Source organism: Scyliorhinus torazame, chromosome 3 (assembly GCF_047496885.1).
Source record: "Scyliorhinus torazame isolate Kashiwa2021f chromosome 3, sScyTor2.1, whole genome shotgun sequence".
NCBI classification, from domain to species: domain Eukaryota; kingdom Metazoa; phylum Chordata; class Chondrichthyes; order Carcharhiniformes; family Scyliorhinidae; genus Scyliorhinus; species Scyliorhinus torazame.
Genome location: NC_092709.1, coordinates 347013429 through 347040156, shown reverse-complemented (window position 1 = coordinate 347040156; position 26728 = coordinate 347013429). Strand labels below are relative to the sequence as shown.

The window sequence follows — 26728 nt, the reverse complement described above, 5'->3', positions numbered from 1 at the left end:
AGCTCCCTCTCCACTGTCCCCATCAAACACTCCCAGGACAGGTACAGCACGGGGTTAGATACAGAGTAAAGCTCCCTCTACACTGTCCCCATCAAACACTCCCAGGACAGGTACAGCACGGGGTTAGATACAGAGTAAAGTTCCCTCTACACTGTCCTCATCAAAAACTCCCAGGACAGGTACAGTAAGGGGTTAGATACAGAGTAAAGCTCCCTCGACAATGTCCTCATCAAACACTCCCAGGACAGGTACAGCACGGGGTTAGATACAGAGTAAAGCTCCCTCTACACTGTCCCCATCAAACACTCCCAGGACAGGTACACACAGGGTTAGATACAGAGTAAAGCTCCCTCTACACTGTCCCCAATAAACACTCCCAGGACAGGTACACACAGGGTTAGATACCGAGTACAGCTGCGTCTACACTGTCCCCATCAAACACTCCCAGGACAGGTACAGCACGGGGTTAGATACAGAGTAAAGCTCCCTCGACACTGTCCTCATCAAACACTCCCAGGACATGTACAGCACGGGGTTAGATACAGAGTAAAGCTCCCTCTACACTGTCCCCATCAAATACTCCCAGGACAGGTACACACAGGGTTAGATACAGAGTAAAGCTCCCTCGACACTGTCCCCATCAAACACTCCCAGGACAGGTACAGCACGGGGTTAGATACAGAGTAAAGCTCCCTCTACACTGTCCCCATCAAACACTCCCAGGACAGGTACACACAGGGTTAGATACAGAGTAAAGCTCCCTCGACACTGTCCCCATCAAACACTCCCAGGACAGGTACAGCATGGGGTTAGATACAGAGTAAAGCTCCCTCTCCACTGTCCCCATCAAACACTCCCAGGACAGGTACAGCACGGGGTTAGATACAGAGTAAAGCTCCCTCTACACTGTCCCCATCAAACACTCCCAGGACAGGTACAGCACGGGGTTAGATACAGAGTAAAGTTCCCTCTACACTGTCCTCATCAAAAACTCCCAGGACAGGTACAGTAAGGGGTTAGATACAGAGTAAAGCTCCCTCGACAATGTCCTCATCAAACACTCCCAGGACAGGTACAGCACGGGGTTAGATACAGAGTAAAGCTCCCTCTACACTGTCCCCATCAAACACTCCCAGGACAGGTACACACAGGGTTAGATACAGAGTAAAGCTCCCTCTACACTGTCCCCAATAAACACTCCCAGGACAGGTACACACAGGGTTAGATACCGAGTACAGCTGCGTCTACACTGTCCCCATCAAACACTCCCAGGACAGGTACAGCACGGGGTTAGATATAGAGTAAAGCTCCCTCGACACTGTCCCCATCAAACACTCCCAGGACAGGTACAGCACGGGGTTAGATACAGAGTAAAGCTCCCTCGACACTGTCCTCATCAAACACTCCCAGGACAGGTACAGCACGGGGTTAGATACAGAGTAAAGCTCCCTCTACACTGTCCCCATCAAACACTCCCAGGACAGGTACACACAGGGTTAGATACCGAGTACAGCTGCGTCTACACTGTCCCCATCAAACACTCCCAGGACAGGTACAGCACGGGGTTAGATACAGAGTAAAACTCCCTCTACACTGTCCCCATCAAACACTCCCAGGACAGGTACAGCACGGGGTTAGATACAGAGTAAAGCTCCCTCTACACTGTCCTCATCAAACACTCCCAGGACAGGTACAGCACGGGGTTAGATACAGAGTAAAGCTCCCTCTACACTGTCCCCATCAAACACTCCCAGGACAGGTACACACAGGGTTAGATACCGAGTACAGCTGCGTCTACACTGTCCCCATCAAACACTCCCAGGACAGGTACAGCACGGGGTTAGACACACAGTAAAGCTCCTTCTACACTGTCCCCATCAAACACTCCCAGGACAGGTACAGCACGGGGTTAGATACAGAGTAAAGCTCCCTCCACACTGTCCCCACCAAACACTCCCAGGACAGGTACAGCACAGGCAAATGACTAATTTTCCACTGAAATATTAATTTTTAAACCATTTCAAAACTCTGTGGGCAAATGGAATTCTACCTGCCAACCTCCCAATTATTGATTAACTTTGGCCGCTCAGCCTGTGGTATCTGCAGGTCTGTGACAGTTCAACGTCTACAAGACTGCCCATGGGATCATCCTATACTGTTGTTTTCCATAAGACGGTGATCGCGCTACATCAGAAATCTGCCGCCTCCTACTGGCATTTAGGTAAAAGTTTGGCGATTGAAGCAACCTCAAGCCCCCCCCCGAGTGCTTTATCGGACACTGTGATTGGACAGCCAGGGAGTAGAACGTATTGCCTTTTCATCTTAGTCAGCAGGAATGCCGGACGGGCTGTCGATCACTGATGTCCCAAACTTGTGGAGCTGTCCCCAGCCCAGTTTCACCCTGTTTCGTTTTTTTCCCCCCCGAGTGTTGTGTTTTTTAACCCAGCGAACCTTTGTCCTTTTCACCCCTTGGCATTTGGTCCTCGTGGATGTGAGGAGCTGCCCGCCGTGGAGGGGACGAAGGAATGGGGCAGGGGGAGAGGATTCAATAGCCCACTGACGCTCACCATTCCGCCAGCAGCAGTCAGGGCACCATAACTCCAAACCCGAGTGGGAGGGAGGGGGGGGGGGCAACCTGCCAGCCCGTACCTTGCCTGTTGTGCCAACTCACGGCGTAGAATCGTAGACTCGTACAACTCCGAGAAAGGCCCTTCAGCCCATGGATGCTGTGCTAGCTCACTCAAAGAGCCGTCTTGTTAATCTCATTACCACACTGGTTAACTCCACCCCTGCAGTTGATTCGCCGTTGCCGCTTCCCAAGGTTATTATTGACTCTCGTCTCCACCACCCTCTTGGCTGGAGCGTTCCAAATGCTAACCACCCTCTGCATAAAGATGTCACTTTTGCTTCTTTTATCTTAAATCCGTCTTCCCTGATTATCCATCCTTCAGCTGTCGGAAAAACCTAACTCTACTGACCCCTCATGATGTTGAACATCTCAACCAGATCTCCCCGTGGCCTGCTGTGCCCTGAGGAGAATTGATTTACAAATCATTTGATGGGATATGCACGTTCCTGGCTGGGCTGGCGTTTATTTCCCATCCCTAATTGAGCCGAGCGGCTTGCCAGGCCATTTCAGAGGGGGCAATTATCAGTCAACCACGTTGCTGGGGGTTTGGAGTCACATGTAGGCCAGGCCAGGTAAGTTCGGCAGATTTCCTCCCCTAAAGGGGCATTAGTGAACCAGACGGGTTTTCACGGGGGGCGTTTCGTGCGCACCATTACTGAGATTCCAGTTTATTAATTGAGTTACCCTATCCCCAGATCATTAGTGTGGGCCGTTGACATACTAGCCCATTGAGGTTACCGCTTTGCCACCGCGCCCCCCCCCCCCCACTCATTGTCCATGCTGTCCCTGTTTTCGCCTGAACGATCGGGAGAGTGGCACAGCAGGAATGTTGCAAGATCCATTGTGCGGCTGGCACTAACAAGGATTCTCTTCCTTTTCTCCTCATGTTGCTGTCCCAAGGAGGAGTTCGGCACGCTGAAGGAGGTGAGGGCAAAATATGTGCCACCAATTGGTAGTTTGTGTTCCACTGTGCTCTCTCACTTGGCACGGAGATGGGCTTGGTTGGGATGGGAGTTGGGGAGGAAATTGGGACCTTGGACAAGTGGAGAATGAGAGGTTGGTCCATCATCGGTCTCTGGCACTGATAGATTTGGTGGGCTCGATGGCTTTGTCCCTGGCTGAGACTCTTTTTATTTAAAAATAACTTAGATAAGCTGCTGCGGCATCTCTTTCCTGGAGTGGATGGCCACGAGTGAGTTCAATTGGGCAGATGTGGAGGAACGCCACTCTTGTTCTCATCAGATCGTCACACGGGTTGAAAGAAGGGAAGAAATAAAAGAGAGAAAGAAAGATAGAACTGATTTTTCTTTTATTGGTAGGCGACGGGAGCTTATGGCAAGGCTGGCATTGGGCAGTGATCTTGACGATACTGAATGGCTCATTCAGCCATTTCTGAGGATAGACACAGTACTGTGGGTCCGGAGTCTCACATTGACCCGTAATCGGCGGTCGGGCGGAGAATACCTGTTTACGACCGAATCAGGGCGCTGCCTGTTTTCGGAATGCTCCGCCCCAACCGAAACGGCATCATGGAGGAGTACACCGCACGCCATTGGGACGGCCTCCACGGTGCCCCGCCCCCAATGGGCCGAGTTCCCGATGGCACGGGGGACGCGTGCCCTCAGTTTCCGGGAACCCGGTGTGGTGGCAGTGGGCTGTGGCCGGTGGGTGGGGGGGGCTTTGGCGAGAGCTGGGGTGACTGGTAGGGGGAGGAGGGTGGTCCGAGGGTGGCCAGGGGCTGTTCAAGGGGACACTATCTGCCAGGCTGGGCCCGCGCACAGCCAGTGCCATTTTGCACTGCGCGACCGCTGCAGGTTGCCGACGGGCGCGGTGACGGAACCGGCAATTCTCCGGCCGTTTATTTCGTGGAGCCCGGGAGTTTTATGTGGCGTGGCCGCTCGCCCCTCACTTCTCGTCGTAAAACCAGACAAATCTTCCGGACATAGCCTGAAAATCGGAAAATCCAGCCCATGGTCTGTAGATGACCTGAAGGAAGATACCAGAAAGAGAAGAATGGGGGGGTCACGAAAGGCTCGGACGTGGGGGCACTGACTTTACCCATCATGTTGCCATGGGGACAGGAGGACACGTTGAGCAACTTCAGCGTGTAGACAATTTTCTCTCGTCGCTTAAATAGATCGTCTCTGCTCACAGGGTCAAATAGATTATTAACCCAGCAACTTCTCCAATACCGGCAATCCCTCAGTTAATTCCTGCTTTGTAAACTACTAACTGGATGGCCAATCAACGGAGGAGGTAGGAAGTGGGACACTGCTCTTTAGAAAGACTTAGTTAACGGGGAATGGGATTATCTCTCATCTTTTCATGTTTTGTCTCTTTGGTTTCTTTGTCTGAAGTTTGGAGGGGATTTGTAACTCTCCCACCACACACAATGCCCCCCTCCCCTCACACAGACTCCTCTACCCCTCACACACTCCCCCTCAACACACACACATACACCCCCCCACACACATTCCCACCCCCCCACACACATTCCCACCCCCCCACACACATTCCCACCCCCCCACACACATTCCCACCCCCCACACACACATTCCCACCCCCCCACACACACATTCCCACCCCCACACACACACATTCCCACCCCCACACACACTCCCCCTCAACACACACACATACACCCCCCCACACACATTCCCACCCCCCCACACACACATTCCCACCCCCCCACACACACATTCCCACCCCCCCACACACACATTCCCACCCCCACACACACTCCCCCTCAACACACACACACACACACACACATACACCCCAACACACACATTCCCACCCCCACACACACACATTCCCACCCCCACACACACACATTCCCACCCCCACACACACTCCCCCTCAACACACACACACACACACACACATACACCCCAACACACACATTCCCACCCCCACACACACACATTCCCACCCCCACACACACTCCCCCTCAACACACACACACACACACACCCCACACACACATTCCCACCCCCACACACACACATTCCCACCCCCACACACACACATTCTCACCCCCACACACACTCCCCCTCAACACACACACACACACACACCCCACACACATGTTCCCACCCCCCCACACACACATTCCCACCCCCACACACACACACATTCCCACCCCCACACACACTCCCTCTCAACACACACACACACACACCCCACACACACATTCCCAACCCCCCCCACACACATTCCCACCCCCACACACACCCATTCCCATCCCGACACACACATTCCCACCCCCACACACACACTCCCCCTCAACACACACACACACACACACACATACATACACCCCCCCACACACATTCCCACCCCCACACACACACATTCCCACCCCCACACACACACTCCTCCCCCCCCCCACACACACACACACACCCCACACACATGTTCCCACCCCCCCACACACACATTCCCCCGCCCACACACACACACAACCCCCCCCACACACAGACACACTCTCCCCCCCCCCACACACACACATTCCCACCCCCACACTCCTCCCCCCCCCCCACACACACACACACACACCCCACACACATGTTCCCACTCCCCCACACACACATTCCCCCCCCCCACACACACACACAACCCCCCCCACACACACACACACTCTCCCCCCCCCCCACACACACACACAAACACACACGCCCCCACACACAAGCTCGCACCCTCCACACACAGACACTCCCACCCCACACACTATCAGGTCAGGAAGCTCTCTGGTTCTCCCTCTGGCTACTGTGCACCTTGGCATTGCTACTCTGGCATTGCCCAGATGTCGGGGTGGCACTGCCAAAGGCCTGGGACTGAGGGGAGCCAAGCTAATGAAGGGTGGGTATGAAGGGTCCTCATAAAGGTTGGGGTGGTGAAGGGGGCATTGTGTTATGTACTCTGTGATAACACAGGCTGCAACTCGATGCAGCTTTGACCAAAAGATACTCCAGACTTTGAAGTAAGTTCAATGTGATTTATTGAACCATTAGTACAGTTCTCTTATGAGTTTGACTCTCCTGCTAATCTTGCTGTAGTAACTCAGTCTAACTAACCAGTCTTCTCTAAGCCACGTGGTGGGTGTGATGCTTCTGATCTGCCCCTGTCCTACTCTCGAAGGGGGGGAGGGAGGGGGGGGGGGTCCTGAAAGGGGGACCTGAACGGTAGGGGTGGGGAGGCCTGAAAAGAGGGAGCCCTCAGCGACTCCATAGTGGGGTGTGGGATAATGGCAATGTGTGTGTGTGTGTGTGGGGGGGGGGGGGGCAACATTGCCCATGGGTGGGGGGCTGTGGGGAACCCATAAGCTCATGAAGAGATCAGGGCACCCTTTCAAAACACCACCCTGATCTCGCCGGCGAGTTCAGCTCCCCAGAGATGAAAACATTTGTAAATGTGGGCGAGACGGGGGTGAAATTCTCCGAGCTCCGTTGTGGGCGGGATCCAGATCATGACGTCTCGCTAGACCTCACAAGGTGTAAGGGCCATCGGGAAACCCCGGGATGGATTCTCCCGTGGGCAATGAAGTGGCAGGTGGAATACAATGTGGAAAAGTGTGAGGTTATGCACTTTGGAAGGAGGAATTTAGGTATAGACTATTTTCTAAATGGGGAAAGGCTTAGTAAATCAGAAGCACAAAGGGACTTGGGAGTCCTTGTTCACGATTCTCTTAAGGTTAATGTGCAGGTTCAGTCGGCAGTCTGGAAGACAAATGTAATGTTAGCATTCATGTCGAGAGGGCTAGAATACAAGACCAAGGATGTGCTTCTGAGGCTGGATAAGGCTCTGGTCAGACCCCATTTGGAGTATTGTGAGCAGTTTTGGGCCCCGTATTGAAGGAAGGATGTGCTGGCCTTGGAAAGGGTCCAGAGAAGGTTCACAAGAATGATCCTTGGAATGAAGAGCTTGTCGTATGAGGAACAGTTTGTGGCGCACAAAGACTCCGTGAGACGAATAGAGTGAAGTCGATGAGGCTTTATTAAGCGTGTCTGTTCCCCAGCAGCCCGATAGTAAACTGGCCTGCGGGGGAAGGCACCGGCTTCTTATACTTCGCCTTCAGGGCGGAGTATGAGTTCAACGGCCAACCAGGACCCGGGATCTGTCAGCCAATGACATTAGGGCTTCCAGTCCCACATGATCCCCAATACATACTACCACATTCACCCCTTGTCAAAAATGAACCCGGCGGGGTGATGCTTCGTATGGTGGTAAGGGTTTACAGGGCTGGTCCTGGGAGGATAGAACAGTTACATGGTAGTACCGTATTGGACAGTATCGTCCTGTTACAACTATTTACAGAGGGTATAGGAAAAACAAAATGTTCATTGGACAGTCCATCTTTGTTTTACATCGACGCCACGAGTCGGTCGGGCGGTCTGGTCGTCCGTGTCGATCGCCTCGGCCCCGGCGGTGGTGGTGGTGCTTGTACCAGCGTTGTCGCCTCCGGGAGCCGCACGGTTTCAGCTGTCGGTGCAAAGGGGAGGGGGACTGATCCTCCTGGGAAGGGGGCGGTCGCGGGGTGCGGCGGTGGCAGGAAGGGGGGCGGTTGGGTTGATGGTGTCGGGGGGGGTGTGCGTGGTGCCGGTGGGCGCCAGATCCCGCAGGGAGACCGTGTCCTGTCGGCCGTCGGGGTACTCCACGTAGGCGTACTGGGGGTTTGCGTGGAGGAGGTGAACTCTTTCGACCAACGGGTCCGCCTTATGTGCCCGCACGTGCTTTCGGAGCAGGATGGGTCCTGGGGCCGCCAGCCAGGTCGGCAGCGACGTTCCAGAGGAGGACCTCCTAGGGAAAACAAGGAGACGCTCATGCGGCGTTTGATTAGTGCTCGTACATAATAACGACCGGATGGAGTGGAGAGCGTCCGGGAGGACCTCCTGCCACCGTGAAACTGGGAGGTCCCTGGACCGTAGGGTCAGTAGAACGGCCTTCCAGACCGTGCCATTCTCCCTCTCTACTTGCCCGTTCCCCCGGGGGTTGTAGCTGGTCGTCCTGCTTGAGGCTATGCCCTTGCTGAGCAGCAACTGGCGCAGCTCGTCACTCATGAAAGAGGACCCCCTGTTGCTGTGGACGTATGCGGGTTAACCGAACAGCGTGAAGATGCTGTTCAGGGCTTTAATGACTGTGGCCGCGGTCATGTCGGAGCAGGGAATGGCAAAAGGGAAGCGGGAGCATTCGTCCACTACATTAAGGAAATACGCGTTGCGGTCGGTGGAGGGGAGGGGCCCTTTGAAATCGAGACTGAGGCGTTCAAAGGGGCGGGAAGCCTTAATCAGGTGCGCTCCATCTGGCCTGAAAAAATGCGGCTTGCATTCTGCGCAGATGTGGCAGTCCCTTGTGACTGTACGGACCTCCTCTAAGGAGTATGGGAGATTGCGGGACTTGATGAAGTGGTAAAACCGAGTGACCCCCGGGTGGCAGAGGTCCTCGTGGAGGGCTTGGAGGCGGTCAATTTGTGCGTTGGCACATGTGCCGCGGGATAGGGCATCGGACGGCTCGTTCAGCTTTCCGGGCCGGTACAAGATCTCATAGTTGAAGGTGGAGAGTTTGATCCTCCACCGCAAGATCTTGTCGTTCTTGATCTTGCCCCGCTGTGCATTATCGAACATGAAGGCTACCGACCGTTGATCAGTGAGGAGAGTGAATCTCCTGCCGGCCAGGTAATGCCTCCAATGTCGCACAGCTTCCACTATGGCTTGGGCTTCCTTTTCCACTGAGGAGTGGCGGATTTCTGAGGCGTGGAGGGTTCGGGAGAAGAAGGCCACGGGTCTGCCCGCTTGGTTAAGGGTAGCCGCTAGAGCTACGTCAGAGGCGTCGCTCTCGACCTGGAAGGGGAGGGACTCGTCGATGGCGCGCATCGTGGCCTTTGCGATGTCCGCTTTGATGCGGCTGAAGGCCTGGCAAGCCTCTGTCGACAGCGGGAAAGTCGTGGTCTGTATTAGGGGGCGGGCCTTGTCTGCGTACTGGGGGACCCACTGGGCGTAGTATGAAAAGAACCCCAGGCAGCGTTTCAGGGCTTTTGGGCAGTGCGGGAGGGGAAATTCCATGAGTGCGCGCATACGTTCAGGATCGGGGCCTATTATCCCATTGCGCACTATGTAGCCCAGAATGGCTAGCCGATCGGTGCTAAAAACGCACTTGTCCTCGTTGTACGTGAGGTTCAAGGCTTTGGCAGTCTGGAGGAATTTTTGGAGGTTGGCGTCGTGGTCCTGCTGATCGTGGCCGCAGATGGTTACATTGTCGAGGTACGGGAACGTGGCCCGTAACCCATGTTGATCAACCATTCGGTCCATCTCCCGTTGGAAGACCGAGACCCCGTTTGTGACGCCAAAAGGGACCCGTAGGAAATGGTATAATCGCCCGTCTGCCTCGAAGGCTGTGTACTTGCGGTCACTTGGGCGGATGGGGAGCTGATGGTAGGCGGACTTGAGGTCCACGGTGGAGAAGACTTTATACTTTGCAATCCGATTGACCATGTCGGATATGCGGGGGAGAGGGTACGCGTCTAGTTGTGTGTACCTGTTGATGGTCTGGCTATAGTCAATGACCATCCTTTGTTTCTCCCCTGTCTTCACTACTACCACCTGCGCTCTCCAGGGACTATTGCTGGCCTGGATTATGCCCTCCTTTAGTAGCCGCTGGACTTCGGAGCGAATGAAGGTCCGGTCCTGGGCGCTGTACCGTCTGCTCCTAGTGGCGACGGGTTTGCAATCCAGGGTGAGGTTCGGAAACAAGGACGTGGGTTGCACCTTGAGGGTGGCGAGGCCGCAGATAGTGAGTGGGGGTATGGGGCCGCCGAATTTAAACGTAAGGCTCTGTAGGTTACATTGAAAATCTAAGCCCAGCAAGGTGGGGGCACAGAGTTGGGGAAGGACGTTAAGTTTGTAGTTTTTGAATTCCCTCCCCTGTACCGTTAGGGTAACTATGCAGAATCCCTGGATCTGTACGGAGTGGGATCCTGCAGCTAGGCAAATCTTTTGTGCGCTGGGGAAGGTAGTTAAGGAACAGCGTCTTTCCGTGTCGGGATGTATAAAACTTTCTGTGCTCCCGGAGTCGACTAGGCATGGCGTCTCGTGGCCGTTAATTAGGACCGTTGTCGTTGTCGTCTGGAGAGTCCGGGGCCGAGCCTGATCGAGTGTAACCGAAGCGAGCCGTGGTTGTAGTAGTGGGGTGGGGTCCGTTGTTGCCGTCCAAGATGGCGTCGGGGATGGACAAAATGGCCACCCCCATACATCGCACGTGGCTGAGGGGTCACAAGATGGCGTCGGGGGTGGACAAAATGGCCGCCCCCATGCGTCGTACAGGTCGGGGGCGGTCCAAGATGGTGGCGCCCCTCCTCCCCTCGTGGTGGTCGGGACCCAAAATGGCGGCGTCTGCGGGTCGCACATGGCGTGCTGGGGGGGTTGGGAGGCATAGACTGCCTGTCGGGCTCCCTGTTCTCCCGGGACGGCGGCGACCTCGCGGGATCGGCACACCACCGCATAGTGGCCCTTTTTCCCGCAGCTTTTGCAGATGGCTGCACGGGCCGGACAGCGTTGTCGGGGGTGCTTCGCCTGGCCGCAGAAATAACAGCGGGCGCCCCCGGTGCGACTCGGCGTTTGGACTGCGCAAGCCTGTGGAGTGTCCGGGGGGGGGGGGGTAGGGGGTTTGCCGCGGCGGGTACGTACGGGGCCCAATGGCCTGCCGCGCGGTCGGGGCCGTAGGCGCGGGTATTACGCGTGGCTACTTCCAGCGAGGCTGCCAGGGCCCGTGCCTCTGAGAGTCCTAGCGACTCTTTTTCTAGAAGTCTTTGGCGGATTTGGGAGGATTGCATACCTGCCACAAAAGCATCGCGCATTAACATGTCCGTATGTTCGTTTGCATTCACCGACGGGCAGCTGCAGGCTCGTCCCAAAATCAGCAGCGCGGCGTAGAACTCGTCCATCGATTCTCCGGGAGCTTGCCGTCTTGTCGCGAGCTGGTAGCGAGCGTAGATTTGGTTAACTGGGCGAACGTAGAGACTTCTCAGTGCTGTGAACGCCGTCTGGAAATCGTCGGTGTCTTCAATGAGGGTGAAAATCTCCGTGCTCACCCTCGAGTGCAGGACCTGCAGTTTTTGTTCGTCTGAGACTCGGCCGGTGGTCGGTCTGAGGTAGGCCTCGAAGCAAGTCTGCCAGTGTTTGAAGGCTGCTGCCGCATTCACTGCGTGGGGGCTGATCCTCAGGCATTCTGGAATGATCCTGAGCTCCATAGTCCTTTTTAGGCACGCTTAATAAATTGTGGCGCACAAAGACTCCGTGAGACGAATAGAGTGAAGTCAACGAGGCTTTATTAAGCGTGTCTGTTCCCCAGCAGCCCGATAGTAAACTGGCCTGCGGGGGAAGGCACCGGCTTCTTATACTTCGCCTTCAGGGCGGAGCATGAGGTCAACGGCCAACCAGGACCCGGGATCTGTCAGCCAATGACATTAGGGCTTCCAGTCCCACATGACCCCCAATACATACTACCACACAGTTGAGGACTCTGGGTCTGTACTCAATGGAGTTTAGAAGGATGAGGGGGGATCTTATTGAAACTTACAGGATACTGCGAGGCCTGGATAGAGTGGACGTGGAGAGGATGTTTTCACTTGTAGGAAAAACTAGAACCAGAGGACACAATCTCAGACTAAAGGGTCGATCCTTTAAAACTGAGATGAGGAGGAATTTCTTCAGCCAGAGGGTGGTGAATCTGTGGAACTCTTTGCCGCAGGAGGCTGTGGAGGCCAAATCACTGCGTGTCTTTAAGACAGAGATAGATAGGTTCTTGATTAATAAGGGGATCAGGGGTTATGGGGAGAAGGCAGGAGAATTGAGATGAGAATAATAATAATAATCTTTATTGTCACAATGAAGTTACTGTGAAAAGCCCCTAGTCGCCACACTCCGACGCCTGTTCGGGTACACAGAGGGAGAATTCAGAATGTCCAATTCACCTAAGAAGCACGTCTTTCGGGACTTGTGGGAGGAAACCGGAGCACCCGGAGGAAACCCACGCAGACACGGGAAGAACTGCCGATTCCGACAGACAGTGACCCAAGCCGGGAATCGAACCTGGGACCCTGGCGCTGTGAAGCAACAGTGCTAACCACTGTGCTGCCGTGCTGCCCATATCAGCCATGATTGAATGGCAGAGCAGACTCGATGGGCCGAGTGGTCTACTTCTGCTCCGGCACTCCCTTCTGCTCCGGCACTCCCCTCCGCTACGGCACTCCCCTCCGCTCCGGCACTCCCCTCCGCTCCGGCACTCCCCTCCGCTCCGGCACTCCCCTCCGCTCCGGCACTCCCCTCCGCTCCGGCACTCCCCTCCGCTACGGCACTCCCTTCTGCTCCGGCACTCCCCTCCGCTACGGTACTCCCCTTATGATCCACCATTCATTGTGATCGAGGCTGATCATCCAACTCATTGGTCTAATCCCGCCGGTGCCCCATATCCTTTGGCCCCTTCACCTCAAGTGCTGTATCTAACACAATAATAATCACTTATTGTCACAAGTAGGCTTCAATGAAGTTACTGTGAAAAACCCCTAGTCGTCACTTTCCGGCGCCTGTTCGGGGAGGCTGGTATGGGAATTGAACCCGCGCTGCTGGCATTGTTCTGCATTACAACAGCAGTTTAGCCCACTGTGCTAAACCAGCCCCTAACTGTTATGATCGTTTATTCAAGCTTCAACATGAAGAGAACGGTCTTAGAGACCCTTACTACAGCACTGCCCTCTGCTCTAGAACTCCCCTCTGTTCCGGCACTCGCCTCCGCACCGGCACTCCCCTCCACTCCGGCACTCCCCTCTGCTCCGGCACTCCCCTCCGCTAAGGCACTCCCCTCCGTTACAGCACTCCTCTCCGCTACTGCACGCCCCTCTGTTACAGCACTCCCCTCCACTACGGCACTCCCCTCCGCTACGGCACTCCCCTCAGCTACAGCACTCCCCTCAGCTACAGCACTCCCCTCCGCTACGGCACTCCCCTCCGTTACAGCACTCCCCTCCGCTACGGCATTACCCTCTGCTATGGCACTCCCCTCCACTATGGTACTCCCCTCCGCTACGGCACTCCCCTCCTCTCCTGCACTCCCGTCCGCTACGGCACTCCCCTCTGTTACAGCACTCCCCTCCGCTACGGCACTCCCCTCCGCTATGGTACTCCCCTCTGCTACAGCACTCCCCTCCGCTACGGCACTCCCCTCAGCTACGGCACTCCCCTCCGCTCCTGCACTCCCCTCTGCTACGGCACTCCCCTCCGCTACGGCACTCCCCTCAGCTACGGCACTCCCCTCCGCTACGGCACTCCCCTCCGCTATGGCACTCCCCTCCGCTCCTGCACTCCCCTCTGCTACAGCACTCCCCTCCGCTACGGCACTCCCCTCAGCTACGGCACTCCCCTCCGCTACGGCAGCCCCTCTGTTACAGCACTCCCCTCCGCTACGGCACTCCCCTCCGCTACGGCACTCCCCTCCGCTACGGCACCCCCCTCTGTTACAGCACTCCCGTCCGCAACGACACTCCCCTCTGTTACGGCACTTCCCTCCTCTACGGCACCCCCCTCCGCTACAGCACCCCCCTCCGTTACAGCACTCCCCTCCACTACGGCACTCCCCTCCGTTACAGCACTCCCCTCCGCTACGGCACCCGCCTCTGTTACAGCACTCCCCTCCGCTACTGCACCCCCCTCTGTTACAGCACTCCCCTCCGCTACTGCACCCCCCTCTGTTACAGCACTCCCCTCCGCTACGGCACTCCGCTCCGCTACGGTACTCCCCTCCGCTACAGCACTCCCCTCCGCTACGGCACTCCCCTCAGCTACGGCGCTCCCCTCCGCTATGGCACTCCCCTCTGCTATGGCACTCCCCTCCGCTATGGCACTCCCCTCCGCTCCGGCACTCCCCTCTGCTACGGCACTCCCCTCCGCTACGGCACTCCCCTCTGCTACGGCGCTCCCCTCTGCTACGGCACTTCCCTCCGATACGGCACTCCCCTCAGCTACAGCACTCCCCTCCGCTATGGCACTCCCCTCCGCTACGGCACTCCCGTCCGCTACGGCACTCCCCTCTGCTACGGCACACCCCTCCGATACGGCACCCCTCCGCTACGGCACTCCCCTCCGTTACAGCAATCCCCTCCACTACGGCAGCCCCCTCTGTTACAGCACTCCCCTCCGCCAGGGCACTCCCCTCCGCTACGGCACCCCCCTCTGTTACAGCACTCCCCTCCGCTACGGCACCCCCCTCTGTTACAGCACTCCCCTCCGCTACGGCACTCCCCTCCGTTACAGCACTCCCCTCCGCTACGGCACTGCACTCCGGTACGGCACTCCCGTCCGCTACGGCACTCCCCTCTCTTCCAGCAGTCCCCTCCGCTACGGCACTCCCCTCCGCTACGGCACTCCCCTCCGCTCGGGCACTCCCCTCTGTTACAGCACTCCCCTCAGCTACGGCACTCCCCTCCGCTACGGCACTCCCCTCCGCTACGGCACTCCCCTCCGCTACGGCACTCCCCTCCGCTACGGCTCTCCCCTCCGCTACGGCACTCCCGTCTGTTACAGCACTCCCCTCCGTTACGGCACTCCCCTCCGCTACGGCACTCCCCTCCGCTACGGCACTCCCCTCCGTTACGGCACTCCCCTCCGTTACAGCACTCCCCTCTATTACAGCACTCCCCTCCGCTACGGCACTCCCCTCCGCTACGGCACTCCCCTCCGTTACAGCACTCCCCTCCGCTACGGCACCCCCCTCTGTTGCAGCACTCCCCTCCGCTACGGCACTCACCTCCGTTACGGCACTCCCCTCCGTTACAGCACTCCCCTCCGCTACGGCACTCCCCTCCGTTACAGCACTCCCCTCCGTTACAGCACTCCCCTCCGCTACGGCACCCCCCTCTGTTACAGCACTCCCCTCCGCTACGGCACTCCCCTCCGCTACGGCACTCCCCTCCGTTACAGCACGCCCCTCCGCTACGGCACCCCCCTCTGTTACAGCACTCCCTTCCGCTACGGCACTCCCCTCCGCTACGGCACTCCCCTCCGTTACAGCACTCCCCTCCGCTACGGCACTCCCCTCCGCTACGGCACTCCCCTCCGCTACGGCAACCCCCTCTGTTACAGCACTCCCTTCCGCTACGGCACTCCCCTCCGTTACAGCACTCCCCTCCGCTACGGCACTCCCCTCCACTACGGCACTCCCCTCCGCTACGGCAACCCCCTCTGTTACAGCACTCCCCTCCGCTCCGGCACCCCCCTCCGTTACTGCACTCCCCTCCGCTCCGGCACTCCCCTCCACTACGGCACCCCCCTCTGTTACAGCACTCCCCTCTGTTACGGCACTCCCCTCCGCTCCGGCACCCCCCTCTGTTACAGCACTCCCCTCCGCTACGGCATTACCCTCCGCTACGGCACTCCCCTCCGCTACGGCACTCCCCTCTGTTACAGCACTCCCCTCCGCTCCGGCACCCCCCTCTGTTACAGCACTCCCCTCCGCTACGGCACTCCCCTCCGCTATGGCACTCCCCTCCGTTACAGCACTCCCCTCTATTACAGCACTCCCCTCCGCTACGGCACTCCCCTCCGTTACAGCACTCCCCTCTATTACAGCACTCCCCTCCGCTACGGCACTCCCCTCCGCTACGGCACTCCCCTCCGTTACAGCACTCCCCTCCGCTACGGCACCCCCCTCTGTTGCAGCACTCCCCTCCGCTACGGCACTCACCTCCGTTACGGCACTCCCCTCCGTTACAGCACTCCCCTCCGCTACGGCACTCCCCTCCGTTACAGCACTCCCCTCCGTTACAGCACTCCCCTCCGCTACGGCACCCCCCTCTGTTACAGCACTCCCCTCCGCTACGGCACTCCCCTCCGCTACGGCACTCCCCTCCGCTACGGCAACCCCCTCTGTTACAGCACTCCCTTCCGCTACGGCACTCCCCTCCGTTACAGCACTCCCCTCCGCTACGGCACTCCCCTCCACTACGGCACTCCCCTCCGCTACGGCAACCCCCTCTGTTACAGCACTCCCCTCCGCTCCGGCACCCCCCTCCGTTACTGCACTCCCCTCCGCTCCGGCACTCCCCTCCACTACGGCACCCCCCTCTGTTACAGCACTCCCCTCTGTTACGGCACTCCCCTCCGCTCCGGCACCCCCCTCTGTTACAGCACTCCCCTCCGCTACGGCACTCCCCTCCGCTATGGCACTCCCCTCCGCTATGGCACTCCCCTCTGCTATGGCACTCCCCTCCGCTATGGCACTCCCCTCCGCTCCGGCACCCCCCTCTGTTACAGCACTCCCCTCCGCTACGGCACTCCCCTCCGCTACGGCACTCCCCTCCGCTATGGCACCCCCCTCTGTTACAGCACTCCCCTCTGTTACGGCACTCCCCTCCGCTCCGGCACCCCCCTCTGTTACAGCACTCCCCTCCGCTACGGCATTACCCTCCGCTACGGCACTCCCCTCCGCTACGGCACTCCCCTCTGTTACAGCACTCCCCTCCGCTCCGGCACCCCCCTCTGTTACAGCACTCCCCTCCGCTATGGCACTCCCCTCCGCTATGGCACTCCCCTCCGCTATGGCACTCCCCTCCGCTCCGGCACCCCCCTCTGTTACAGCACTCCCCTCCGCTACGGCACTCCCCTCCGCTACGGCACTCCCCTCCGCTATGGCACTCCTTCAGAAAGACCCCTGAAACAATACTCTGCCAAGTCACAGATCACCACTATATATATATCGGTTTATCATTGAACCCATCACCTGAAGCAGTGGTTTCTCCTCCCGGCTGGAGACTATCTGTCTTTCGCTCTCTTCCCAGATGCTCCAACTTAACCTTTACCTTTCTAACAGTAAACAACAAGGCTTTGCTGGAGAGGACTGCTGCCCTCTGAACCTTGGGGTGTGTCAGGTCGAGTGGGATATCAACACTTGTGCTCTTACTCTAACTTCTACTAAATCTATTAATTTCCCCTGTTAGTACTTTTCTCCCCCATCTCTGTCCGAAATGAATGGACCCCTTATCCTGCGGCATTGTGTGTCCTAACCCTGCAGCCAGGGGAAACAACCTCTTACCACACACCCTGTCACTCCTCATTCAATGGGATGCTCTTCAATTGCCGCCCCCCCCCCCCCCCCCCTCCTCCCCCAATTATCCTTGGTACCCTCGACCTACTGTGAAGTGACCCGAACGTAAATGACTCTTCCTGCAGTGTTACACAGAGGCCAGGAGGGGGCAGCAATGCTCCTTGTAAAGCAGGAAGGGACTCGTTCAGTGCAAACTGTAAGTCGGATAAGTCTGGGGAGGGCTTGGGAAGTGGGAATTAAAGCTGACCACCATCTTGATCAAAGAGATGGATTTTTAACGATGATCTTAAAGCGGGCGAGACGTTAAGGGAGGGCTTTCCAGAACTTGGGGTCCAGGCAACTGAAATCACAGCCGCCAATGGTGACGAGGGGATTTTCACAGTAACTTCATTGCAGTGTTGAGAACATAGAACACAGAGCATAGAGCATTACAACGCAGTACAGGCCCTTCGGCCCTCGATGTTGCGCCGACCTGTGAAACCACTCTAAAGCCCATCTACACTATTCCCTTAGCGTCCATATGTCTATCCAATGACCATTTGAATGCCCTTAATGTTGGCGAGTCCACTACTGCTGCAGGCAGGGCATTCCACGCCCTTACTACTCTCTGAATAAAGAACCTACCTCTGACATCTGTCCTATATCTATCTCCCCTCAATTTAAAGCTATGTCCCCTCATGCTAGACATCACCGTCCGAGGAAAAAGGCTCTCACTGTCCACCCTATCCAATCCTCTGATCATCTTGTATGCCTCAATTAAGTCACCTCTTAACCTTCTTCTCTCCAACGAAAACAGCCTCAAGGCCCTCAGCCTTCCCCCATAAGATTTTCCCTCCATACCAGGCAACATCCTGGTAAATCTGCTCTGCACCCTTTCCAATGCTTCCACATCCTTCCCATAATGCGGCGACCAGAATTGCACGCAATACTCCAAATGCGGCCGCACCAGAGTGTTGTACAGCTGCAACATGACCTCATGGCTCCGAAACTCAATCCCTCTGCCAATAAAAGCTAACACACCGTACGCCTTCTTAACAACCCTCTCAACTGGGGTGGCAACTTTCAGGGATCTACGTACATGGACACCGAGATCTCTCTGCTCATCCACACTGTTAATGTAAGCCTACGTGTGACAGTAATAAAGATTATAAAAATTGATTGGCCGTGCGAAATTGACCCTTAGTGTCCAAAAGGTTACTGGGTTACGGGGATAGGGTGGGGGCGTGGGCTTAAGTAGGGTGAGGGTTGGGGTGGGTGAAGGGTGGGGAGCGAGGGCAGGATATCAGGTCGGCCACCGAATCTGAAAACAGCTGCCAAGGAAGGGGTGCAATTGGTCAAATTGTGCCGGGGGCCCAAACAGATGGATTCAGTCAGACTGAAGCTGTTGTTGGACATTTTCCTCCTCTGTCCCCCCCCCCCCCCCCGCCCTGTTCTGTGCAGCCTTCACAATAGACATAACCGCACCAACTTCAACCAGGGCAGGAGAGCTGCGGCATCATTGACATCTCCCGAGGGCAGCACGGTGGGGCAGTGGGTTAGCCCTGCTGCCTCACGGCGCCGAGGTCCCAGGTTCGATCCCGGCCCTGGGTCACTGTCCGTGTGGAGTTTGCACATTCTCCCCGTGTCTGCGTGGGTTTCGCTCCCACAACCCAAAGATGTGCAGGGTAGGTGGATTGACCACGCTAAATTGCCCCCTAATTGGAAAAAAAATGAATTGGGTACTCTAAATCTATATTAAAAAACAAATCATTGACATCTCTCCAACAACAACTCGAGTCTCGGAGCCTCATCAGGCCAAACTCTGGAATTAATTGACGCTGGGCCCCAGGTTCTCCTCTCAGTTGGCTAACTGCACCCCAAGCCAGGATATGGAATCCCTGTAACCTGCGGAGTACGAGCTAGATGGTGCCCGTGGAATCAAGGTGAAAACTAATTGCATTTCTGTGACGCCTCCCGCAACCTCTTTGTGCCCCAGAGGATTTTGCGACCAAAGTTCTTTTTTTTTGTGATTGACAAAGTTGATTGATGAGGGAAGGGCTGTAGATGTCATATACATGGACTTCAGTAAGGCGTTTGATAAAGTTCCCCATGGTAAGCTGATGGAGTAAGTGAAGTCTCATGGGGTTCAGGGTGTACTAGCTAGATGGATAAAGAACTGGCTGGGCAACAGGAGACAGAGAGTAGTGGTGGAAGGGAGTGTCTCAAAATGGAGAAAGGTGACTAGTGGTGTTCCACAGGGATCCATACTCGGACCACTGTTGTTTGTGATATACATAAATGATCTGGAGGAAGGTATAGGTGGTCTGATTAGCAAGTTTGCAGATGACACTAAGATTGGTGGAGTAGCAGATAGTGAAGGGGACTGTCAGAGAATTCAGCAGAATATAGATAGATTGGAGAGTTGGGCGGAGAAATGGCAGATGGAGTTCAATCCAGGCAAATGCGAGGTGATGCATTTTGGAAGATCCAATTCAAGAGCGGACTATACGGTAAATGAAAAAGCCCTGGGGAAAATTGATGTACAGAGAGATCCGGGTGTTCAGGTCCATTGTACCCTGAAGGTGGCTGCGCAGGTCGATAGAGTGGTCAAGAAGGCATACAACATGCTTTCCTTCATCGGAAGGGGTATTGAGTACAAGAGTCGGCAGGTCATGTTACAGTTGGAAAAGACTTTGGTTCGTCCACATTTGGAATACTGCGTACAGTTCTGGTCGCCACATTACCAGAAGGATGTGGATGCTTTAGAGAGGGTGCAGAGGAGGTTCACCAGGATGTTGTCTGGTATGGAGGGCGCTAGCTATGAAGAGAGGTTGAGTGGATTAGGATTATTTTCATTAGAAAGACGGAGGTTGAGGGGGGACCTCATTGAGGTCTACAAAATTATGAGAGATATAGACAGGGTGGATAGCAACACGCTTTTTCCCAGAGTGGGGGACTCAATTACTAGGGGTCACGAGTTCAAGGTGAGAGGGGGAAAGTTTAAGGGAGATGTGCGTGGAAAGTTCTTTACGCAGAGGGTGGTGGGTGCCTGGAACTCATTGCCGGCAGAGGTGGTAGAGGCGGGCACGATAGCGTCATTTAAGATGTATCTAGACAGATACATGAATGGGCAGGGAGCAGAGGGATACAGCTCCTTAGAAAATAGGTGACAGTTTTAGATAGAGGATCTGGATCGGCGCAGGCTTGGAGGGCCGAAGGGCCTGTTCCTGTGCTGTCATTTATCTTTGTTCTTTGTTCTTTTGAAGTGTGCTTACTAATTGCCACGTAGGGAACATGGCCACCAATGCCTGCACAGTAAGCTCCCGCAGACAACAGCTGGGTAACCGGCCAGGCCACCACGTCTGGGTGGTGGTGGTGGGCGTGGGGGGGGGGGGTAGGTAACCCCTGACCACAGCACTGGAGAGAGAGTCCGGTGGGATCCCGAGAGGGCCGGTGGGGCCTCAGTTTAACATTCCGGCTGAAGGCCGCACCTCCCCCAGCCCTGCACTGACTGGATTGTATCTCTCGCGACGATTTCTGGGGTGGGACTCGAGCTTCTCAGGCAGAGCGGACACTGAATTCGAAGGGGGCGAGGAGGAGGTCATTCGGTTTCTCCAGCCTGTCCCACCATTCAGTTGGATTCGGCTGGTGTCTCGCTCAGCCCCCGTTGAGTCCCGAGACCCAGCAAAGACGCCTTTTCGGCAGGAAGAAAATGCCAGATCTCCAACCAGCCTTTCATGTGAACAATGTGCTTCCTGCTTTCACTCCTTTGTGGCTTGGCCGGGAGGCTGGGTCTCAGCAGCCCTTTAATTAAAAGCAGGAAGGTGTTAGCCCTTTAACGAGAGGCAAGTGTCTAATTAAAGAAAAAGCACATTCTGCCAATTTGGCCGGGAGGTATTGTGTGTGTCTGTGATCTGTCGCTGACAGAGAGCTGGATGTGCGGGGGGAGGGGGCAGGGGGGGCAGGGAGGGGGCAGGGGGGGGGCAGGGGGGGGGGCAGGGGGGAGGGGGGGGCAGGGGGGGGGGCAGGGGGGGGGGGGGTCCGGAGGGGTCCGGAGCTGCAGCTTTGGAAACTTGCGAAGCTCCCCATGCTCAAACAGCCGGCCCTTCCCGTTGCTCGGGTCCTCGGAATTGCTGCCAACTCTCCAGAGGTTCCCGAGAATCTCTGAGAACTATCATAGAATTTACAGTGCGGAAGGGGAGGCCACTCGGTCCATCGAGTCTGCACCGGCTCTTGGAAAGAGCACCCTACCCAAGGTCAACACCTCCACCCTATCCCCATAACCCAGTAACCCCACCCAACGCTAATGAATGGATCACCTGGATTCTGGTGTGAACGAAACAAAACCCAGTGGGAAATATACATGGCCGGGCTTTATTGTTCCTGAAAAAGAAAAGACAGGCCTGCTGTATTTTGTTCTTGGTTTTATTCGAAGGCTTTGTAGTGAGACCGTGGGGCGATGGAGGGGAACGTCAAGGCAGCTTGACCGGGTTGCAGGGGGCGGGGGGGGGGGGGGGAGGGGTCATGTGACAAAACACCTTCCAGGATTGCGTCCAATCAGAATTGGCCACCCCAGGGCCTGGTGGGTAAACACGCATCAGGACGAGCTCCGGTTTGACTAGTTTGTGGGGGATTGGCAGCGGGGGTGCTGGTTTCCCCTCGTGGGGGAACCCAGAACTGGGGGCGCCGTTTAACAATAAGGGTTGGGGGGGGGGGTCTCCCATTTAAGACGGAGGTGAGGAGGAATGTCTCCCCTCAGAGGGTCGTTAGTCTGCGGAATCCTCTCCCCCAGCGAGTACTGGAGGCTGGGTCATTGACGAGGGATCCAGGGTTATGGAGGACAGAGAGGGAAGTGGATTTTACGTCCCAATCAGATCAACCTGGCACAGTAGGCTGGAGGGATTGGATTGGATTGGATTGGATTTGTTTATTGTCATGTGTACCGAGGTACAGTGAAAAGTATTTTTCTGCGAGCAGCTCAACAGATCATTAAGTACATGGGAAGAAAAGGGAATAAAAGAAAATACATAATAGGGCAACACAACATATACAATGTAACTACATAAGCACTGGCATCGGATGAAGCATACAGGGTGTCGTGTTAATGAGGTCAGTCCATAAGAGGGTCATTTAGGAGTCTGGTGACAGTGGGGAAGAAGCTGTTTTTGAGTCTGTTCGTGCTTGTTCTCAGACTTCTGTATCTCCTGCCCAATGGAAGAAGTTGGAAGAGTGAGTAAGCCGGGTGGGAGGGGTCTTCGATTATGCTGCCCGCTTTCCCCAGGCAGCGGGAGGTGTAGATGGAGTCAATGGATGGGAGGCAGGTTCGTGTGATGGACTGGGCGGTGTTCACAACTCTGAAGTTTTTTGCGGTCCTGGGTCGAGCAGTTGCCATACCAGGCTGTGATGCAGCCTGATAGGATGCTTTCTATGGTGCATCTGTAAAAGTTGGTAAGAGACAATGTGGACATGCCGAATTTCCTTAGTTTCCTGAGGAAGTATAGGCGCTGTTGTGCTTTCTTGGTGGTAGCGTCGACGTGGGTGGACCAGGACAGATCGTTGGAGATGTGCACCCCTAGGAATTTGAAACTGCTAACCATCTCCACCTCGGCCCCGTTGATGCTGACAGGGGTGGTGTACAGTACTTTGCTTCCCGAAGTCAATGACCAGCTCTTTAGTTTTGCTGGCATTGAGGGAGAGATTGTTGTCGCTACACCACTCCACTAGGTTCTCTATCTCCCTCCTGTATTCTGACTCGTCGTTATTCGAGATCCGGCCCACTATGGTCGTATCGTCAGCAAACCTGTACATGGGGTTGGAACCAAATTGGAAGGCCAAATGGCCTTCTCCTGTTATCACTTGTGTTCTTGTCATGAAGGGATGCACACTGGGTTACGATGTTGTACTGTTTGTATTATCTGTGGAGAAAAATCAAGTACAACCCAACTGACCAATAGTGTCACTGGCTAACGGCTGTCAAAATGGCCGCTTGCACGAGGGAGAGGCGGCTGGCTGAAGAGAAGGAGAGGAAGGAGGAAGTGTCAAAAGGAAGAGGAAGGGCAGAATAGGGTGAAAAGCTGAAAGAGAGAGTGGAAAGGGAAGGGAGGAGGGGCAGGAAAGAGGAATGGTAGAAAGGAGAGATTGAGGAAGGGGAAAAGGTGGAGGGTAGGAGGCAAGCAGAGGAGAGGGAATGCAGGAAGCGAAGGCATGAGTGGAGTTCCAGATTTGGGAATATACATCAAGGAACACGACAATGATTTACCAAAGGATGTACTGTGGTTACCTCCCACATAAGACTGTGTGGTAGAGATCGGAGGACCAAAGACACAATGGGCATTGAGGTCTAAGACGTCGAGGGCTAAAGGTCAAAGATAATAGTTGGAAGGCTAAAAGTCAAAGTAGTGGAGATCAAAAGGCACAGGTAGAGTGCTGAGGGACAGAGGGATGAAGTCTGAGTGTTTAGGGGAAGGCAGTTTGAGGGACAGAGGATTGAGGGGGAGGAAGTCTGAGGCATAGAGGGTTGAGGGGAGGATGTGTGAGAGACAGAGTGCTGAGGGACAGAGAGCTCAGGTTGAGAAGGTTTGAGGAGAAGAAAGTCTGAGGGATGGAGTGCTGAGGGGGAGGAGGTCTGAGGGACAGAGGGCTGAGGGGGAAGAGGGCTGAGAGGGAGGAGGGCTGAGGGACTGAGGCGCAGGGGACTGAGGGGAAGAAAATCTGAGGGATGGAGTGCCTCGGGGGAGGAAGACTGATGTACAGAGGTTTGAGGGGAGGAAGCCTGAGACACAGAGGGCTGAGTGGGAAAAGTCTGTGGGGCGTAGGGCTGTGTTTTGGGGTTTGAAGGAGTTTCCACTGCTCCAACAACATTGGTTTGTCTCTTATGTTTCATGAATCTTTTTTTCTCGTGAATATCTAACAATCTCTCTGCTTTTTCCCTCCACAATTCTCCTCTGAAATCAGCTCTGCGTTCCGGATTTCTTCTGCGAGGCTCTGCTACAATGGGTATATCTGCTCAGCCTCTGAACCTTTAGTACTTTGTGTCGTTGATTTGTAAATATACTTTGCCAAAACTGAACGTGAGAAAAAATATATGCATCATGAACCTTGCCTGATATTCCCCTGCGATTAGGGCCATCCCCTAACGAGCGAAACAAGAAAATCCCAGATCTCCAGATTTGTCTAATTCTTTGTTTGACAGCCTTTGTGCCTCAGTTTTCCCTCTATCTCTCTCCGTCTGCCCCATTTCTCCACCTGTCCCTCATTCTCTCTCTTCTGCACTGTCTGTCTCGCTCCCCTGACCCTGGTTCTTCGCTGACTGTGGCCGTATTTCGATTTGATCCCTTTACGCTTCTTTTCTTCCTGTTTCTCCTCTCACTTGTTTTCCTACTTTTCCGTGGCTCTTCATTGCTTCACATAATCACTCCTAATTTGCTCTCTTCCCTCCCTCACTGCACTCCATTTTGCACTCCTTAAACTCTGCCACTTTCTCGGCCTGCGCACTATCGTTCAGTCACGTCTCGCCCTCACTTCAGTCACGTCTCGCCCTCACTTCAGTCACGTCTCGCCCTCACTTCAGTCACGTCTCGCCCTCACTTCAGTCACGGCTCGCCCTCACTTCAGTCACGTCTCGCCCTCACTTCAGTCACGTCTCGCCCTCACTTCAGTCACGTCTCGCCCTCACTTCAGTCACGTCTCGCCCTCACTTCAGTCACGTCTCGCCCTCACTTCAGTCACGCCTCGCTCTCACTTCAGTCACGTCTCACCCTCACTTCAGTCACGTCTCGCCCTCACTTCAGTCACGTCTCGCCCTCACTTCAGTCACGTCTCGCCCTCACTTCAGTCACGTCTCGCCCTCACTTCAGTCACGTCTCGCCCTCACTTCAGTCACGTCTCGCCCTCACTTCAGTCACGTCTCGCCCTCACTTCAGTCACGTCTCGCCTTCACTTCAGTCACGTCTCGCCCTCACTTCAGTCACGTCTCGCCCTCACTTCAGTCACGTCTCGCCCTCACTTCAGTCACGTCTCGCCCTCACTTCAGTCACGTCTCGCCCTCACTTCAGTCACGTCTCGCCCTCACTTCAGTCACGCTTCGCTCTCACTTCAGTCACGTCTCACCCTCACTTCAGTCACGTCTCGCCCTCACTTCAGTCACGTCTCGCCCTCACTTCAGTCACGTCTCGCCCTCACTTCAGTCACGTCTCGCCCTCACTTCAGTCACGTCTCGCCCTCACTTCAGTCACGTCTCGCCCTCACTTCAGTCACGTCTCGCCCTCACTTCAGTCACGTCTCGCCCTCACTTCAGTCACGTCTCGCCCTCACTTCAGTCACGTCTCGCTCTTTGCTTCATTGAGCACAGACCGGCTCTCTCCTGCACTCTTATGTTTTTCCCTCTGCCTTGTTGCATGTGTGGACCAGCATAATTGGAGGCGAGTGAGGTGCGCATGTGCATGCTGCCTGTTCTGCGGATGACCAATCACTGTGCGATGCAAGTGTTTCCTCAGAGCTGGGGAACAAGGCCCGTTAACAAAGCCTGGATTTAGTGACGCCCCCCCCCCCCCCCCCCCCCCCGCCCCCTGATTGCTGCCCCTCAATGATTCCGCCTCCTCGGTGTCCGGTTCGCCTGCAGAGGGCGCCCAGGCTCCCGGTTTGCACGTCCGAGTTGATTGTGTGTCAGCCTCGCCAGCGGGAGCTTCTCCTGAGCTTGCTAACTCCTCTTTTTTTACCCCCCCCTCTCTCCTGCCTTTCGCCCAGGAGGGTGACACAGATTTACCCTACCCACCGCCGCAACGGGAGCCCAATATCTACATGGTGCCCCAGGGGATTAAACCTGTCCTGCAACGCACTGGCATCGAGGTGGGTACGCACACGCTTCTTGGTGGACCAACGAGATTGGAAGGAGTTGTTTAATAGTTCTTCAATGGAGTACATGTTTTAAGTTGGTAATTAAGAGCAGCTATCCCCAATTGGGGAAGTATTAGGTCTTCGTTACAAGAATGTAAAATCGTGTTCACACTGGCTGTTGGAGGGAATTGGGAG

At 55.7% G+C, this 26728-nt stretch overlaps 1 protein-coding gene across 1 annotated transcript in view; it reads left to right on the top strand.

Moving 5' to 3' along the window:
• dysf (dysferlin, limb girdle muscular dystrophy 2B (autosomal recessive)) overlaps positions 1 to 26728 on the top strand; it is a 427787-nt gene that overhangs the window by 315787 nt on the left and 85272 nt on the right. Inside the window, exons 35-37 of the mRNA XM_072497740.1 lie at positions 3530 to 3553; positions 24653 to 24694; positions 26444 to 26545. Coding sequence (XP_072353841.1) covers positions 3530 to 3553; positions 24653 to 24694; positions 26444 to 26545 — 168 coding nt within the window. The remainder of the gene's footprint in view (positions 1 to 3529; positions 3554 to 24652; positions 24695 to 26443; positions 26546 to 26728) is intronic.